This window comes from Salvelinus alpinus, chromosome 4 (assembly GCF_045679555.1).
Source record: "Salvelinus alpinus chromosome 4, SLU_Salpinus.1, whole genome shotgun sequence".
In the NCBI taxonomy this organism is placed as follows: Eukaryota; Metazoa; Chordata; class Actinopteri; order Salmoniformes; family Salmonidae; genus Salvelinus; species Salvelinus alpinus.
Genome location: NC_092089.1, coordinates 20,902,353 through 20,919,571, shown reverse-complemented (window position 1 = coordinate 20,919,571; position 17,219 = coordinate 20,902,353). Strand labels below are relative to the sequence as shown.

The 17,219-nt window shown below is 39.6% G+C and overlaps 1 protein-coding gene across 1 annotated transcript; it reads left to right on the top strand.

Moving 5' to 3' along the window:
* Positions 1-686: 686 nt before the first annotated feature.
* LOC139573006 (gasdermin-E-like) lies at positions 687-15,580 on the top strand. Its single transcript, XM_071395972.1, has 10 exons — positions 687-1,037; positions 1,354-1,609; positions 5,507-5,711; positions 9,257-9,431; positions 9,804-9,924; positions 11,814-11,939; positions 12,233-12,360; positions 12,650-12,821; positions 12,929-13,002; positions 15,141-15,580. The coding sequence occupies exons 2-10, from the start codon at positions 1,378-1,380 to the stop codon at positions 15,372-15,374; spliced, it is 1,467 nt and encodes a 488-aa protein (XP_071252073.1). The 5' UTR covers positions 687-1,037; positions 1,354-1,377; the 3' UTR covers positions 15,375-15,580.
* Positions 15,581-17,219: the final 1,639 nt, after the last annotated feature.

Here is a 17,219-nt window from a genome sequence, read left to right as displayed (position 1 = left end):
GCCATTTGTGCGCTGCCCTATGGGACTCCCGATCACGGCCGGTTGTGATACAGCCCAGGATCAAACCGGGGTCTGCAGATTTGCCTCTAGCATTGAGATACAGTGCCTTAGACCACTGCGCCACTCTGGAGCCTTAAAATACAGTCGGCTAATACTGATATTCTTGTGCTATAACAGAGTTCATCTACACAAAATATTTCACACAACCATTGTGCAATGTCTCCACAACACTGTTTGTGCAGAAACACTCTGTTGTATGAAAACAGTTTTACCAAATGTGTTGTGCATTATGAGTTCTTCACCTTCAGTGTGTACAGGGACTTTAAGAAAACATTCCTCATCAAATCAAACTTTATTCCTTACATGCACCAAATACAAAACAGGTGTGGACTTACAGTGAAATGCTTACTTACAAGCCCTTAACCAACAATGCAGTTCAAGAAAGAATTAAGAAAATGTTTACCAAATAAACTAAAGTAAAAAATTATTAAAAAGTAACACAATAAAATAACAATAACGAGGCTATATACAGGGTGTACCGGTACAGAGTCAATTAGTGGGGGTATAGGTTAGTTGAGGTAATTTGTACATGTAGGTAGGGGTAAAGTGACTGTGCATAGATAATAAACAGCGAGTAGCAGCAGTGTAAAGACAACGCTGTGCTTCCGTAGCCTGAAGAAAGTGAAAGTGAAAGTGGATGAGTTACTGAGCTATTACATGTAAGAACTACTCTCCAACACCGCTTCACTGCTATGAGGATGACAACACATCAAAACGGAATATACTTCCCAGTAATGTGGCATGTAGTTCTGCCTGCTTCTAGTGAAGCTATTTTCTCATTAAATAAAACAGAAGTGAAGAGCAGGAATGTAAGAGTCTAACGGGACAGTTTCCCAGGAAGGGGTTAAGATTAAGAGACTCCTCCTCCTACTAGTATGTAATGAACTCTTAGCTAATGCATTTCAGACGTACTCATATCTCATTCTTAATAACGTATCTCTAAGTCATAAGGACCCAGAGGAAGCAGTGGGAACCAGGTATTGAAGCTCTTGTAGTGTTGCGATCAGGAAAAAAATTGTCTTGAATGACCAACATTTTTGACTGAAATGATTTACTGTTTGTATTCCTGTCTTGTCATGTCTAAAGCAATGCTACTCTGTTCTGATCCACTCTTTTCCCAGGGAAAGTGAACCTTTCAAAGAGATTGTGTTTGCATTATTGAGTGTCTTGCCAACTGTGAAATGTATTTAGAATACTCTTCAGAAGCTGTTGTATTGATTGAGTGTTCATGTGTTCATCCTAGTTTTGTTTCTTAGACATCTTTGTCATTTGTGTCTTTGTCATCTGTTGCAGCCAGAAACACGATCCACCACCATCATGATTTCCAATGCCGTAAAATCCATGTTGAAGGAAGTAGATTCTAACGGTACCCTGATCCCTGTGTCCAGTCTGAACGACAGCTCTGGTAAACTGAATCTCCTCTCACTCATTGTGAAGACCAAGCCCAGATGTGGATGCTTCTGGCAGGAACCAAAATACCAGTCCAGAGGCTTTTCCCTGAGTGATGTGCTGATTCCTGGAGAACCTGAAGACAAACCTTTAAACCCAGGTAAACACCAGAACATTGGACTAGCGTTGAACTAGTAACCGAAAGGTTGCAAGATCGAATCCCCGAGCTGACAAGGTAAAAATCTGTCATTCTGTGTCACGCCCTGGCCTTAGTTATCTTTGTTTTCTTTATTATTTTGGTTAGGTCAGGGTGTGACATGGGGGATTTATGTGTTTTGTCTTGTCTAGGGGTTTTGTATGTTTATGGGGTGTTTTCTAGTCTAGGTGTTTGTATGTCTATGGTTGCCTAGATTGGTTCTCAATTAGAGGCAGCTGTTTATCATTGTCTCTGATTGGGAACCATATTTAGGCAGCCATATTCCATTGGGTATTTCGTGGGTTATTGTCTATGTATTGGTTGCTTGTGTCTGCACTTTATATATATAGCTTCACGTTCGTTTTGTTGTTTTGATTAGTTTGTTTAAGTGTTCTTCGTTTCGTGTTAAATAAATAGAAGAATTTATTCGTATCACGCTGCGCCTTGGTCCTTCTCTCTTCCTCCATACGGCGAACGTGACATTCTGCCCCTGAACAAGTTAGTTAACCCACTGTTCCTATGCCGTCATTAAAAATAAGAATATATTCTTATCTGACTTGCCTAGTTAAATATAGGTAAAATAAAAAAAATCATTTAAAAAAAGGCCCTCCGGCAGGGTTGCCAGGTCTAGAAAAATTCCCAGAACGTTGACTACTCAAAACCCACCCAAAAGGCCTGAAAACTAGTCCAACCTTTATTTCCTACAGCAATAAACCCTTTTTCCATAACGTTATCGAACCAATTAAGAAGGAATATTCACGTAACTTGTAATGACGTTAGAAGCAAAGTTCGGTTTTCATCCAAATAATATTTATTGTAAACTATAACATGATATAATAAAGGAATTTGAATATGTCGCAAGAGAAAATATAATTTGCCCTTATTAAACTCATCAGATTATTTTCCATCAATGGATGTCAATATTAAACTCAAAGAGAGACCATATAAACAATACACGGCAGTACAATAATGACAAGATAAACAATCAACTCTTATAAGACAGGGATCCTATGATTAATCAATAAGGCCTGAGGGGGTGTGGTATATGGCCAATATACCACGGCTAAGGGCTGTTGTTAAGCATGATGCAACGCCAAGTGCCTGGATACAGTCTTTGGCTGTGGTATATTGGCCATATACCACAAACCCCCTGGGTGCCTTATTGCTATTAGAAACTGGTTACCAACGTAATTAGAACAGCACAAATAAGTGTTTTTTCATACCTTTGGTATATGGTCTGATATAGCATGGCTTTCAGCCAATCAGCATTCAGGGCTCGAACCCGGTTTATAATTGTAAATAAATCCATTTAGCACATGTACATAATTATAGATACATCCTTTAAACCCAGGTAAACACCAGAGCAGCCCCACAGACAGGTGCTTGTGTTAACCAATAGCCTGCTGGAATAGGCTACTGGGGATGAGGTCATCATTTCAATCACTGAATTAAATATGAATAATATGTATATGAACTGAATATGCTCGTCAACAACAGCCAGTGTTTGTTTACCTGTAGCCTAATCTGACTGACTGTTACCGTCAATCTAATGCATTCTAACAATTGATGACAATTGCGATAGAGCTTTGATAACTTACAATTTAATGAACTAAACATGGCCATTAATAACTGCATAATAACACAAGGCAACAACAACAATAAACTGCAGTTATAAGCTACTTATGAAATCTGCATGCCAGCTCCAAGTAGGCTACACAAGTGGCACAAATTGATTTTCATTGACTCCAGCGATATAGTCATTTCAACATATTTATTTTGTCAAATGATTTTATACAGTAGCCTACAATGGCATGTCAATTAATAGGCTACTTGATTGGCAACAGTTGCAAATGTGTCATTCTCCACATTTAATGTAAGTTTCATTGAGGATTCTTCCCCACAACAGAATCACTCGAGGCAGTTCCATAACTTTCATTTCAAATTTCCACTCACGCAGCCCCCGAGACCCTTAGACTAAGCTGCCTGCTGCAGTTCTCTCTCTACACACACAAACATCACAGGGAAATAACGGACATGGCAACCCTGACCTCCGGGAACAATTTGCTTACAATATCCTCTTTGTTTTACCGTAAAACTTCAGCTAAACGCGGTCTGAAATAGCTGCCTGTCCGTTTTAATAGCCTGGCAATGGCACACATTTCAGCAAATATTGCTTATTTCAAATAAACGCCAATTGTAATGTAAATGAATTGTTTACAAGGCTTTATGTTTGATTTGTTACATTAAATAATTTAGTAATGAGTCGGGGGGGAAATGATGGCAATCAACCGTTTTTATCGCCAGTAAGAAACTGCTAGTCATTGCCTGCAACAGCTGAGAACTGCAAGATAACTGGCAAGTACAAAAACAGTCAACAACTTTACGAGTACAAACCCCCAGAAATCGTCCGATCGCCATCCATTGGCGAAAAAAGAACTGACGAAAATGCTGACGACAATGCACAGTCAAAGAGGAAAATAACGATTCTGTCAAGGAAAATAACAAAACAAATCGAAAATAGTGCCATACTAAGACAAAATAAAAGTAACAGTGTGTAAATGACAACACATTATTGCAGAAAATGAAGAAATTGATAAAAATGCTGGAAGTGAGAGCTGGAATTAAACAATTAAATATCGGTATGCAAATTAGCAAAAGCTGTGTACATTAAGGAAATAGACACCTGGCAAAAAAAGCCTGTCTGTAATAAGCACCTTTTGTGTTCAGTGATATAATAAAATAAACGCCCAGGTTAACAATTGACTTGTTATGGTACAATAACAATGGCTTAGATAGAAGGAGTTTCTAAGTAACATGTATGCATATGTAACTGCAGGGTACAGGGAAAATCATGTTGTTGTTGCTAGCATGTTTTTGTTGTGAAATATCTGACAATAAATTCCAGTACTCATGCTACTCCTCACTTTGGGCCTGAGCATTTGAATATGGCAACTTTCCGGGATAAAAATAATGTCATTTTGGAGTCACTTTTATTGTAAATAAGAATATAATATGTTTCTAAACACTTCTACATTATCGTGGATGCTACCATGGTTACAGACAGTCCTGAATAAAAGAGATGTGGGGGGCTGCCTTAATCAACATCACTGGGACATGGGGAGCAGTTGTTGGGGATTAACTGCCATGCTCAAGACCAGAACGACAGATTTTTCACCTTCCCGGCTCTGGGATTTGAACCTGCAACCTTTCGGATACAGACCCAACACTCTTAACCGCTATGCTACCAGCCGCCTCTCATTGGTTTATAGGTAATGTGAGCTATGGCTATATACATGATTGGCTTTTGAAACGTAGACATGGAGATGCTGGGTGATTGGACATGGTTGACAGACTAACGTGAGTAAAATAGCGCCACAGCGCCATGCTCTTCCGACTGAGCTACGCAGGACCAAGGACCAAGAGAGGGGTGTAGAGGGGGAAGGAGAGGGGTGTAGAGGGGGAAGGAGAGGGGTGTAGAGGGGGAAGGAGAGGGGTGTAGAGGGGGAAGGAGCTGCGACCAAGTCGATGTTTTTCCACCTGGAACCGACAGGTTGCTCAACTTTATTCATGGTTTCTTTGTGTGTGAAGGTGGTGGAATTATGAGGGAATTAAATCAAGGTCAGAATACGGTGTATCTGTAGACACACCTCCATGTCTGTGATCTCCACCGCAAATGAATATCTGTCTGCCACCTGCGTTTCTCCATGCTTAAGTGCAAGGTCAGAATACGTGTAGAGAGAAAAGTGCATAGAAGTGAAATGAATGAAATGTATGTGCCCATAACTCAGGTCTGAATTCCCCCCTTTATGATAAATGATGAAAATGATCATGTGTCTATTCTAATGTTGAATGTTCCCTCAGATGTGAAGGAGTCTGACTTCGTGGACCACAGTGGGACATTTGGTGACAAGAAAGAAATGAACTCAGAAGGAAATGTGGAGGGATTGGCAGCTGATTTAAAACTTAACTTGGGCTTAAAAAGCTTCAGCGAACAAGAGTCGTCCTTTGGCAGACTGAAGAAAGAGGAGGTGGAAGTGAAGGAGTTGGTTAACTATTCGAAAAACAAGTGAGTTGCCCTATACTGTACATACACTGAGTGTACAAAACATTAAGAACACCTGCTCTTTCCATGACAGACTGACCAGGTGAATCTGGGTGAAAGCTATGATCCCTTATTGATGTCACTTGTTAAATCCACTTCAATCAGTGTAGATGAAGGGGAGGAGACAGGATCGGGATCCCTATACCGGGACGGTTGAGCTAACGTGTGCTAATGTCATTAGCATGGCAGTTGTAAGTAACATCAAACTTTCCAGAACATAGACATGTCTTATATGTGAATAAAGCTTAAACTCTTGTTAATCTAACTGCGCTGTCCAATTTATAGTAGCAGTGAAAGAATACCATCCTATTGTTTGAGGAGAGTGCACAGTTATGTGCTTGAAAATGTATCAATAAACCAATTAGGCACATTTGGGCAGAACACTAATGCAATGGTTCATTGGATCAGTCTAAAACTTTGCACATACACTGCTGCCATCTAGTGGCCAACATCTAAATTGCGGCTAGACTCCTAACTCATGTAATGGCCTTCCTCTTGCATTTCAAAGATGATGGAACAAAAAACAAATGTGAAAACGCATGTTTTTTTCTTTGTATTATCTTTCACCAGATCTAATGTGTTATATTCTCCTACATTAATTGTGCCATTCAGAGGGTGAATGGACAAGACAAAAAATGTAAGTGCCTTTGAACGGTGCCAGGCGCTCCGGATTGTGCCAAGAACTGCAACGCTGCTGGGTTTTTCACGCTCAACAGTTGTGTATCAAGAATGGACCACCACCCAGAGGACATCCAGCCAACTTGACACAACTGTGGGAAGCATTGGAGTCAACATGGGCCAGCATCCCTGTGAAATGCTTTCGACACCTTGTAGCGTCCATGCCCCGACGAATTGAGGCTGTTCTGAGGGTAAAAGGGGGGCTGTGCAACTCAATATTAGTGAGGTGTAAAAGTTTTGTACACTCAGTGTATATTCAGCCTGGCCTAAAAGACGTAACATAGTAAATGTAAATCTGTGACACTGAAATTAGTAAGATATGTATGGTTACATGAGCCAAAAACAAAAGGAGGGAGTTTGTGTGTTCGAATCACATCATAGACAACTTTAGCAAATTAGCCTTTGCACTTAGCATGTTAGCTAACCCTTCTCCTAGCCCAAACTCCTAACCTTAACCCTAACCTCTGACCCTAACCCTAGCGCCTAGCTAACGTTGCCCATCTAGCCACCTAGCTAACGTTAGCCACAGCAAAGTGACATTTGTAACATATCATACGTATTGCAAATTCATAACATATTGTACGAATTGCAATTAGTAACATGTCATACAAATCGTATTTCATAACATATCATACGAAATGAATGATGGACATCCACAAATGAATACATACGAAACGTAACATATTACACTATATGGAGAGAGACAGATTTACGTTTACTTCGATCCCTGAGTCCAGGTTGGTATGTTAACTACAATCACACGGTTCACCTGCCCAAGGAGTCAATATTTAGACCCAAGACCAGCGGGCAAAAGGGGTTGCAATGTGGTCATGCTGGCATCTTTTCTGACATCATGGTCAGGTTGTATACTGGTTGTACATAGAACGTTTTCTGGTTGAAGTGCTGTCAGATGACAAAGAAGTGGAACTGTACTGGTTTAGCAACTTCCTCATACTTAGAATACAGCTTAGAATACTCACTGCTATCACAATCAGCATAACACTAAAGAATCGTAGGGTCTAGATTCAATCCGGACCAAGGAAGGTCATTTACACTAAAGAATCATAGGGTCTAGATTCAATACGGACCAAGGAAGGTCAGTAACACTAAAGAATCGCAGGGTCTAGATTCAATCCGGACCAAGGAAGGTCATTTACACTAAAGAATCATAGGGTCTAGATTCAATCCGGACCAAGGAAGGTCATTTACACTAAAGAATCATAGGGTCTAGATTCAATCCGGACCAAGGAAGGTCATAACACTAAAGAATCGTAGGGTCTAGATTCAATCCGGACCAAGGAAGGTCATTTACACTAAAGAATCATAGGGTCTAGATTCAATCCGGACCAAGGAAGGTCATAACACTAAAGAATCATAGGGTCTAGATTCAATCCGGACCAAGGAAGGTCATTTACACTAAAGAATCGCAGGGTCTAGATTCAGTCCGGACCAAGGAAGGTCATTTACACTAAAGAATCATAGGGTCTAGATTCAATCCGGACCAAGGAAGGTCATTTACACTAAAGAATCGCAGGGTCTAGATTCAATCCGGACCACGGAAGGTCATTTACACTAAAGAATCATAGGGTCTAGATTCAATCCGGACCAAGGAAGGTTATTTACACTAAAGAATCGCAGGGTCTAGATTCAATCCGGACCACGGAAGGTCATTTACACTAAAGAATCGCAGGGTCTAGATTCAATCCGGACCACGGAAGGTCATTTACACTAAAGAATCGCAGGGTCTAGATTCAATCCGGACCACGGAAGGTCATTTACACTAAAGAATCGCAGGGTCTAGATTCAATCCGGACCACGGAAGGTCATTTACACTAAAGAATCGCAGGGTCTAGATTCAGTCCGGACCACGGAAGGTCATTTACACTTGAGACGACATGTACAGTATGCAGTGTTTATGTCCAAATCTAAGGCCATTAACCCTTTAAAAATAGTTTACTAAAGAGATATGATTAAAGTATTTTGCTCACAATGTAATTTCCCTTCATTTAAATTGAGTAACAGCAATTACACTTTTTATTTAGACACACACCAACTGATCAATAAAATCCTCAAATGTATGACATACTGTACTTAAAGGGTGTGATTAGCTAGTATAACAACAGTTTGCCAATTGAGAGAATGCTTAATGTCGTTTTATATTTTTTAATGAGTGATTTATAAGGTGGTAACAATAATGACATAAAACTTATGGACACATATTATATTTGTTATAAAAAAGTATTTTAATAGCCTTCTTTGTTTTTATTGATCTATACAATGTATGAAATACTTTTATTTACTTTCTATCATTCAAAATAATAGATAGATGTCTCTAAACCCCCGAAACATGTCACTACAACTCTACTCATCACTACTGGGACAAGCCTATCTGCTTTCCTTAAGTTCTTTAAACAACACATACAAATAAAGTTTTGCAGTATAAAGGACTTATATTATGTTTTCACATTGATAAACAGTTCAATATCAACTAAAACTATTTGTCATTTTAGGGCTGTATTCAATCCGGATCACGGAAATCCAGCTTTACAGTGTGATTGAAATGCATCATTATTTTCCCTGGTAAACACTGCATATGTCGGCTCAAACGGAAAGGACTTTTACATTTCTTCTGCGTAATCCGTAACGCTTCAGTGTTACAGATTGAAGAGAGCCTTTAAAGTGTTTTTCATGGTTGCAAAGGCGAGGGACGTAAAAGACATTGCAGTTCAAGAATAACCCTCTAGTAAGAAGCATAACTAGTACCTTTAAATAATAGTTGCTTGCCCATTCTATATTTTGTATAATATAATTTATTTGGGACCCTCCTGCAGACATCTGAACATGACCCACCCTGTGATCAAGCAGACCCGGGAGAAGCCCAGGGCAATAATAGGGGTGTTGACGGAGAGGATTATGACATCACAACCTTGCCCGGTAACAAACAAAGTCCGGAAGCGTGGCAATGTAGGAGCCAACATGAGCGTCCGCGTGGCCCTGAGCGTGAAGGTAGGAGGAAAGATTACCAGGCATCCTACTGAAGTGAATGATGTTTTCATCATATTTTCATGAGTGGAAAACATCATAATGTATAACTGACAACACAGATTTACATTATCTCTATTTTTTATCTCAACAATCTCACTTTATGATAGCTAGGCCTACATAAGTAAAGTAAATGTCAGGACGATATTGACAGATCACAGATGTCTGTTCAGCAGTGATGAATGAAGTAGCCCTGAATTCCCACATAGATAATTTCCTGTTTTTATCATTAGAACCACTTCCTGATGATGTAATGGTGTAGTATAGGTGTCTGGGTTAGAATCTGGGTCGTTTGTGCACCAAACGTCTCTGACTGATTTGACATTCTCTTCACAGGCCTCTATGAAGCAGAGCGGCAGTACTCAGACAGATAGTGATGTGTCACTGGGTATTCCTGCAAATACTGTCATTGCCTTCAGTCTGATTGAACTCAAGGTCAAATGCGATGGAAAGTTTGGTGAGGAAGTGTATGGTTTGTCAATGTCCCAGGTATAGCTGCATGGTTAAGTACCATGATAAAGTACACAGCCAGTGTCTATGTTCCTCAGTGTATTTAGTACAGCCACTGTATTTAGTACAGCCACTGTATTTAGTATAGCCATTGTATTTAGTACAGCCACTGTATTTAGTACAGCCACTGTATTTAGTACAGCCACTGTATTTAGTATAGCCACTGTATTTAGTATAGCCACTGTATTTAGTATAGCCACTGTATTTAGTACAGCCACTGTATTTAGTATAGCCATTGTATTTAGTATAGCCACTGTATTTAGTATATCCACTGTATTTAGTACAGCCACTGTATTTAGTATAGCCACTGTATTTAGTATAGCCACTGTATTTAGTACAGCCACTGTATTTAGTATAGCCATTGTATTTAGTATAGCCACTGTATTTAGTATAGCCACTGTATTTAGTATAGCCACTGTATTTAGTATAGCCACTGTATTTAGTATAGCCACTGTATTTAGTACAGCCACTGTATTTAGTATAGCCACTGTATTTAGTAAAGCCACTGTATTTAGTATAGCCACTGTATTTAGTATAGCCACTGTATTTAGTACAGCCACTGTATTTAGTACAGCCACTGTATTTAGTACAGCCACTGTATTTAGTACAGCCATTGTATTTAGTATAGCCACTGTATTTAGTATAGCCACTGTATTTAGTACAGCCACTGTATTTAGTATAGCCATTGTATTTAGTATAGCCACTGTATTTAGTATAGCCACTGTATTTAGTAAAGCCACTGTATTTAGTATAGCCACTGTATTTAGTATATCCACTGTATTTAGTACAGCCACTGTATTTAGTATAGCCACTGTATTTAGTATAGCCACTGTATTTAGTACATCCACTGTATTTAGTATAGCCATTGTATTTAGTATAGCCACTGTATTTAGTACAGCCATTGTATTTAGTATAGCCACTGTATTTAGTATAGCCACTGTATTTAGTATAGCCACTGTATTTAGTACAGCCACTGTATTTAGTATAGCCACTGTATTTAGTAAAGCCACTGTATTTAGTATAGCCACTGTATTTAGTATAGCCACTGTATTTAGTACAGCCACTGTATTTAGTACAGCCACTGTATTTAGTACAGCCACTGTATTTAGTACAGCCATTGTATTTAGTATAGCCACTGTATTTAGTATAGCCACTGTATTTAGTAAAGCCACTGTATTTAGTATAGCCATTGTATTTAGTATAGCCACTGTATTTAGTATATCCACTGTATTTAGTACAGCCACTGTATTTAGTATAGCCCCTGTATTTAGTACAGCCACTGTATTTAGTATAGCCATTGTATTTAGTATAGCCACTGTATTTAGTACAGCCATTGTATTTAGTATAGCCACTGTATTTAGTATAGCCACTGTATTTAGTATAGCCACTGTATTTAGTACAGCCACTGTATTTAGTATAGCCACTGTATTTAGTAAAGCCACTGTATTTAGTATAGACACTGTATTTAGTATAGCCACTGTATTTAGTATAGCCACTGTATTTAGTATAGCCATTGTATTTAGTACAGCAACTGTATTTAGTATAGCCACTGTATTTAGTATAGCCACTGTATTTAGTATAGCCACTGTATTTAGTATAGCAATTGTATTTAGTATAGCCACTGTATTTAGTATAGCCACTGTATTTAGTATAGTCATTGTATTTAGTATATCCACTGTATTTAGTATAGCCACTGTATTTAGTATAGCCATTGTATTTAGTATAGCCACTGTATTTAGTATAGCCATTGTATTTAGTATAGCCACTGTATTTAGTATAGCCACTGTATCTGTCTGTGTGTGACTGGTTATGACTGTTGTCTGCTCTTGTCCACAGAGCTGTGCCTCTTCGCCAACAATGGGGGCTTTGAAATAGATAAGTCAAATTACGAGATTGAAGAGGATGGAATTATGGACCTGGTAGGCGACTTTGATGCCAACAGCCCCCTAAATCTGAACAAAGGTAATAATGCCAGTGGAGGGTAATGTCTCCTGTCTAGTGGTCAACATGTAGTCTACTGAATGCAACGTCTGGTCAACATGTAGTCTACTGAATGGAACGTCTGGTCAACATGTAGTCTACTGAATGGAACGGCTGGTCAACATATAAGGTTGTCTACTGAATGGAATGTTCAATATTTAAGTTGTTCTATTTAATTAGTAATTACGAAGTTACCACACTTTTGGTATATAAAAAAAACATTGATTACACTTTGCCAAAGTAACATGGTCTGTCTGTTGTTTGTGTGTTGATAGAACTGAAGAAACTGAGTGATCATTTCCAGCTGCTGTCAGTCCTGCCAGCAGCCACACGTTCCTCCCTGCTCCAGCTCCTCAAGACAACCATGGAGGACAGAGAGGCAGTCAGTGTGCTGGAGAGTGTGGTGAGTGAGACATACAGAAACAGGGCACAAACACACCTAATAGCAGGGATGAATATCTCACCCAGGATATATGTAACATTCTCTCTCTGTCTTTCATACACACTCTCTGTCTTTCATACACACTATCTGTCTTTCATACACACACTCTCTCTCTCTCTCTCTCACACACACACACACACACACACACACACACACACACACACACACACACACACACACACACACACACACACACACACACACACACACACACACACACACACACACACACACACACACACACACACAGCTGGATCAGATGTGTGATGGTGAGACTCCTGACCTGGGTGATCTGGAAGAGTCTGAGAGGGAAACAGTCCAGGCCGTACTGGATCTTGTAGACCAATGTGTTGGGAAGGATGAGGACGAGATCAGATCCCCACTTCTCAGTGCTGTCCACCTCATTGTCAGTGCCATGGACGGTGAGATAGAGAGCAGTTTACACAGGATTCTCCTGTTATTATTTGATCAGTTCCTGGGAAACTAGGTTCACTACTGTGGTTTTATGTGTCCATATTTATTTCTTCAGGAATGACAGATGAGGGTCTCTCTGTGTTGGGATCGTGTTGCAGTCCTCCAGTCTTACAGGCCCTGCAGATCCTGGTGAGTTCACACCTGCTTGATTGAGCCTCTAGTCATATATGACCTGGAGTTTATTCTTCTAGGTTTTTGTTTATGTAAATGTATTTGGGTTTATGTAAATGTATCTTCCCATGTTAAATAAACAAATATTTCTACCATTATGATAACATTGTACAACCAGTAGATATAGTAACACCAATGACGGTAACACCAGTGGCGATTTCTAACAAAAATATTGGTAGGGCAAACGCAATGAAAAAAGTGAATATGCATCAATACATTACTACACTACACATTGAATGCACCGTCATAAATACTTACCAGACACACACAAACATTATAACATAAGGGTTATGACCAATGTATAGTCTACTGCCCATATCTTTGGTTCCTATTGCAAGGAAGACCACAGTAGTCCAACATACTTTATAGAGTAAAGTATATTTTACTTCAGAAATATATCACCATCGGTCTGCAATATTGCTAATCATTGTTAGAGTTTTGGGACGCAGCAGAACACCATTCTGAGTGCAGTTGTCTCTGCCTGTCTGTTAACAAGATGCTCAGGTTATGAATAAAGAAACAACGTTTATAAAGCTACTCCCTCCCGTCAACTATTGCATAGATACAGTTCCATGGGTTATTACATTCTGACATCAATCATTAACAACAACATGTAGTAGCTAGCTAGCTAGCTCAAACAGCAGCTGTTAGCCACCGCAGTTACATCCAAACCACTCAGGTTTAATTATTTTATAACTTGCTCTATTTTAACTGAGGCCTGTTCAATGGTTGATGAGCACCAATATGTTTTATCTCTACAAGTTTTAAAATAATTTGCTAGGAGATTGTTGACATGATTCATGATGACTTTTCAACTAGCTAGCTAGAAGACGATAAACAACTATGAAATTGCTACCGGTGATAAGTCGTCGATTTATCTGTGTCAAATGACATCAAGCCTTCATGGGCTTACTAATGAATCTCTATAGCAGCACCCAAGTGTGCTACAGCTGACTGAATCCCCTGGCTAGCCTCTCCATAACAGATCACTGAGGGAGGCTGAAACAGCTGCATTAGGGAGCTGGCTTTCTTCAAATAACATTTGGCAAAATAACAATACAACAGAGAAGGGAGCACGTACTGAATGCTTGATTATCTCAAGCAATTACAAATCAAATGTGTTTGCTTACTGAAATATTATAATGTTGTGACATGAATGAAAGACAGAATTACATGCAGAACAGCGCCATCTACTGGATAGTGGTGGGGCTGCCCGGAATGATGTGTTGCATCAAAGTATAGGTCTCACCAATTACTTTTTGTAAGTAATTTAGGAATTTCTTAAATGGAGGCCACCGATCTCAAATCTAAGGTCATTTAACCTTTAAAAATAATTGACTTAATAATTTACTAAAGAGATTTGATTAATAATTTTGCTCAGAGTGTAATTTCCCTTCATTTAATATTGAGTTACACCAATGATATGTTTTATTTAAACAAACCAAATGATCTTTGGAATCATAACATTGATGACATACTATAAGGGTGTGATTAACTAATAATCTTCTTTAATATTGACCCCTCTCCTGATAACAGTTTGCCACAGGAAGGAATGCTCAAGGTTCTTGTATATCTTTGTAATGAGTGATGTTTAAGGCGGTAACACTAATTACATAAAACTTAGGGACACATAATAACTGTAAAAAAATATATATATATTTTAAAGGCCTTCTTTGCTTTATTGATTTATATACATTGTGTTCAATATTTGTTTTTACTTTGTGGATATATATCTATATACAGTATACTGTATATGTCTTTGTAATGAGTGATCTTCAAGGCGTTAACAAAGTATTATATTTGTTTTTATTGATCTACAAAATATATGAAATACTTTTGTTTATTTTATAGCATTCAAAATAATAGATCCCAAAAACATGTCACTAAGATAAAGTTTTGCAGTATAAAAGACTTCCATTATGTTTCACATTTATAAACAGTTCATTATCAATTAAAACATGTAAAATCTCTATTTATTTGTCATTTTAAAGCGTTTGTCATTGTTGTAAAGTCAAGGGATGCAAATGCCACCTTAATTCAAGAATGACCCAGAAAATAAAGCATATCAATGTATTCCTGTGCTGCTTGTCCTCCAGGTGCATCACGTGGCAGCAGGGAGTGGGGAGACCCTCTCTCTGAGAGATGCAGGTCTGGCTGTTCTGACTGAGGAGGAGGTGTATGGGAGGACAGAGAGTCTCTTTGGTCACTCTAAAGTTACACTGAAGAGAGAAGAGGACACACTGAGGACAGAGATGCAGGACCAGCCTGGATACCTTCCTCTAGTCATGAGTATCGCTGTGAATGGCCTGGCCACTTTAGGAAAGATTTAGCTGAATAGAAACATTCCTTGTGCTACGTAGTGGATATATGAACTGCACTGCCAGGGATGAATTTCAGAAATGTCACATTTTATAACGTATTGTTGACGATTGCAAAGGGGCTTAGAGCAGGAGTAAAAAAATATAAAAAACAACATAATGCATGTGTGAAGAAAAATGTATAAAACAATATGAATAAATCAATACATCAATTCCAACTAATGTACATTAATTAATGACACATTCCTACGTCATACTTCCGTGATAATGGCTTTCATCAAAACGCATTTGTATTTACTTCTCCCAGATGGCTTTCATGAAGTTTTTGCCCATTGAAGACCATTGCGCTACATTTTTGCCCATTGAAGACCATTGCGCTACATTTTTGCCCATTGAAGACCATTGCGCTACATTTTTGCCCATTGAAGACCATTGCGCTACATTTTTGCCCATTGGAGACCATTGCGCTACATTCTTGCCCATTGAAGACCATTCAAAAAGCGTACAAAATTCAAAAACTACAAGGCTATTTGCAGAGTCACTTGCATAGCTGATAGTTGTTATAATGCTTTTTTAATGTATTGTTAGGAAGCCCATAACCCAAAATGTTACATCTAGGGGTCCTAGGCCTAGTTACACAGTCTGTAACCTGACTCGTTATGTCTAGGGGTCCTAGGCCTAATTACATGGTCTGTAACCTGACTCGTTATGTCTAGGGGTCCTAGGCCTAGTTACACAGTCTGTAACCTGACTCGTTACGTCTAGGGGTCCTAGGCCTAGTTACATGGTCTGTAACCTGACTCGTTATGTCTAGGGGTCCTAGGCCTAGTTACAAGGTCTGTAACCTGACTCGTTATGTCTAGGGGTCCTAGGCCTAGTTACACGGTCTGTAACCTGACTCGTTATGTCTAGGGGTCCTAGGCCTAGTTACACGGTCTGTAACCTGACTCGTTACGTCTAGGGGTCCTAGGCCTCATTACACGGTCTGTAACCTGACTCGTTATGTCTAGGGGTCCTAGGCCTAATTACATGGTCTGTAACCTGACTCGTTATGTCTAGGGGTCCTAGGCCTAGTTACACAGTCTGTAACCTGACTCGTTACGTCTAGGGGTCCTAGGCCTCATTACATGGTCTGTAACCTGACTCGTTATGTCTAGGGGTCCTAGGCCTAGTTACACGGTCTGTAACCTGACTCGTTATGTCTAGGGGTTCTAGGCCTAATTACATGGTCTGTAACCTGACTCGTTATGTCTAGGGGTCCTAGGCCTAATTACATGGTCTGTAACCTGACTCGTTATGTCTAGGGGTCCTAGGCCTAGTTACACAGTCTGTAACCTGACTCGTTACGTCTAGGGGTCCTAGGCCTCATTACATGGTCTGTAACCTGACTCGTTATGTCTAGGGGTCCTAGGCCTAATAACATGGTCTGTAACCTGACTCGTTATGTCTAGGGGTCCTAGGCCTAGTTACACAGTCTGTAACCAGACTCGTTACGTCTAGGAGTCCTAGGCCTCATTACATGGTCTGTAACCTGACTCGTTATGTCTAGGGGTCCTAGGCCTAATTACATGGTCTGTAACCTGACTCGTTACGTCTAGGGGTCCTAGGCCTAATTACATGGTCTGTAACCTGACTCGTTATGTCTAGGGGTCCTAGGCCTAGTTACACGGTCTGTAACCTGACTCGTTATGTCTAGGGGTTCTAGGCCTAATTACATGGTCTGTAACCTGACTCGTTATGTCTAGGGGTCCTAGGCCTAGTTACACGGTCTGTAACCTGACTCGTTATGTCTAGGGGTCCTAGGCCTAGTTACATGGTCTGTAACCAGACTCGTTACGTCTAGGAGTCCTAGGCCTA

Excerpts from the sequence above, each read along its gene's own strand:
- LOC139573006 (XM_071395972.1), top strand. The coding sequence starts at position 1,378 with ATGATTTCCAATGCCGTAAAATCCATGTTGAAGGAAGTAGATTCTAAC. Across the intron at positions 9,925-11,813 it reads CAAATGCGATGGAAAGTTTG|AGCTGTGCCTCTTCGCCAAC; the intron begins GTGAGGAAGTGT and ends TCTTGTCCACAG. Across the intron at positions 13,003-15,140 it reads TACAGGCCCTGCAGATCCTG|GTGCATCACGTGGCAGCAGG; the intron begins GTGAGTTCACAC and ends CTTGTCCTCCAG.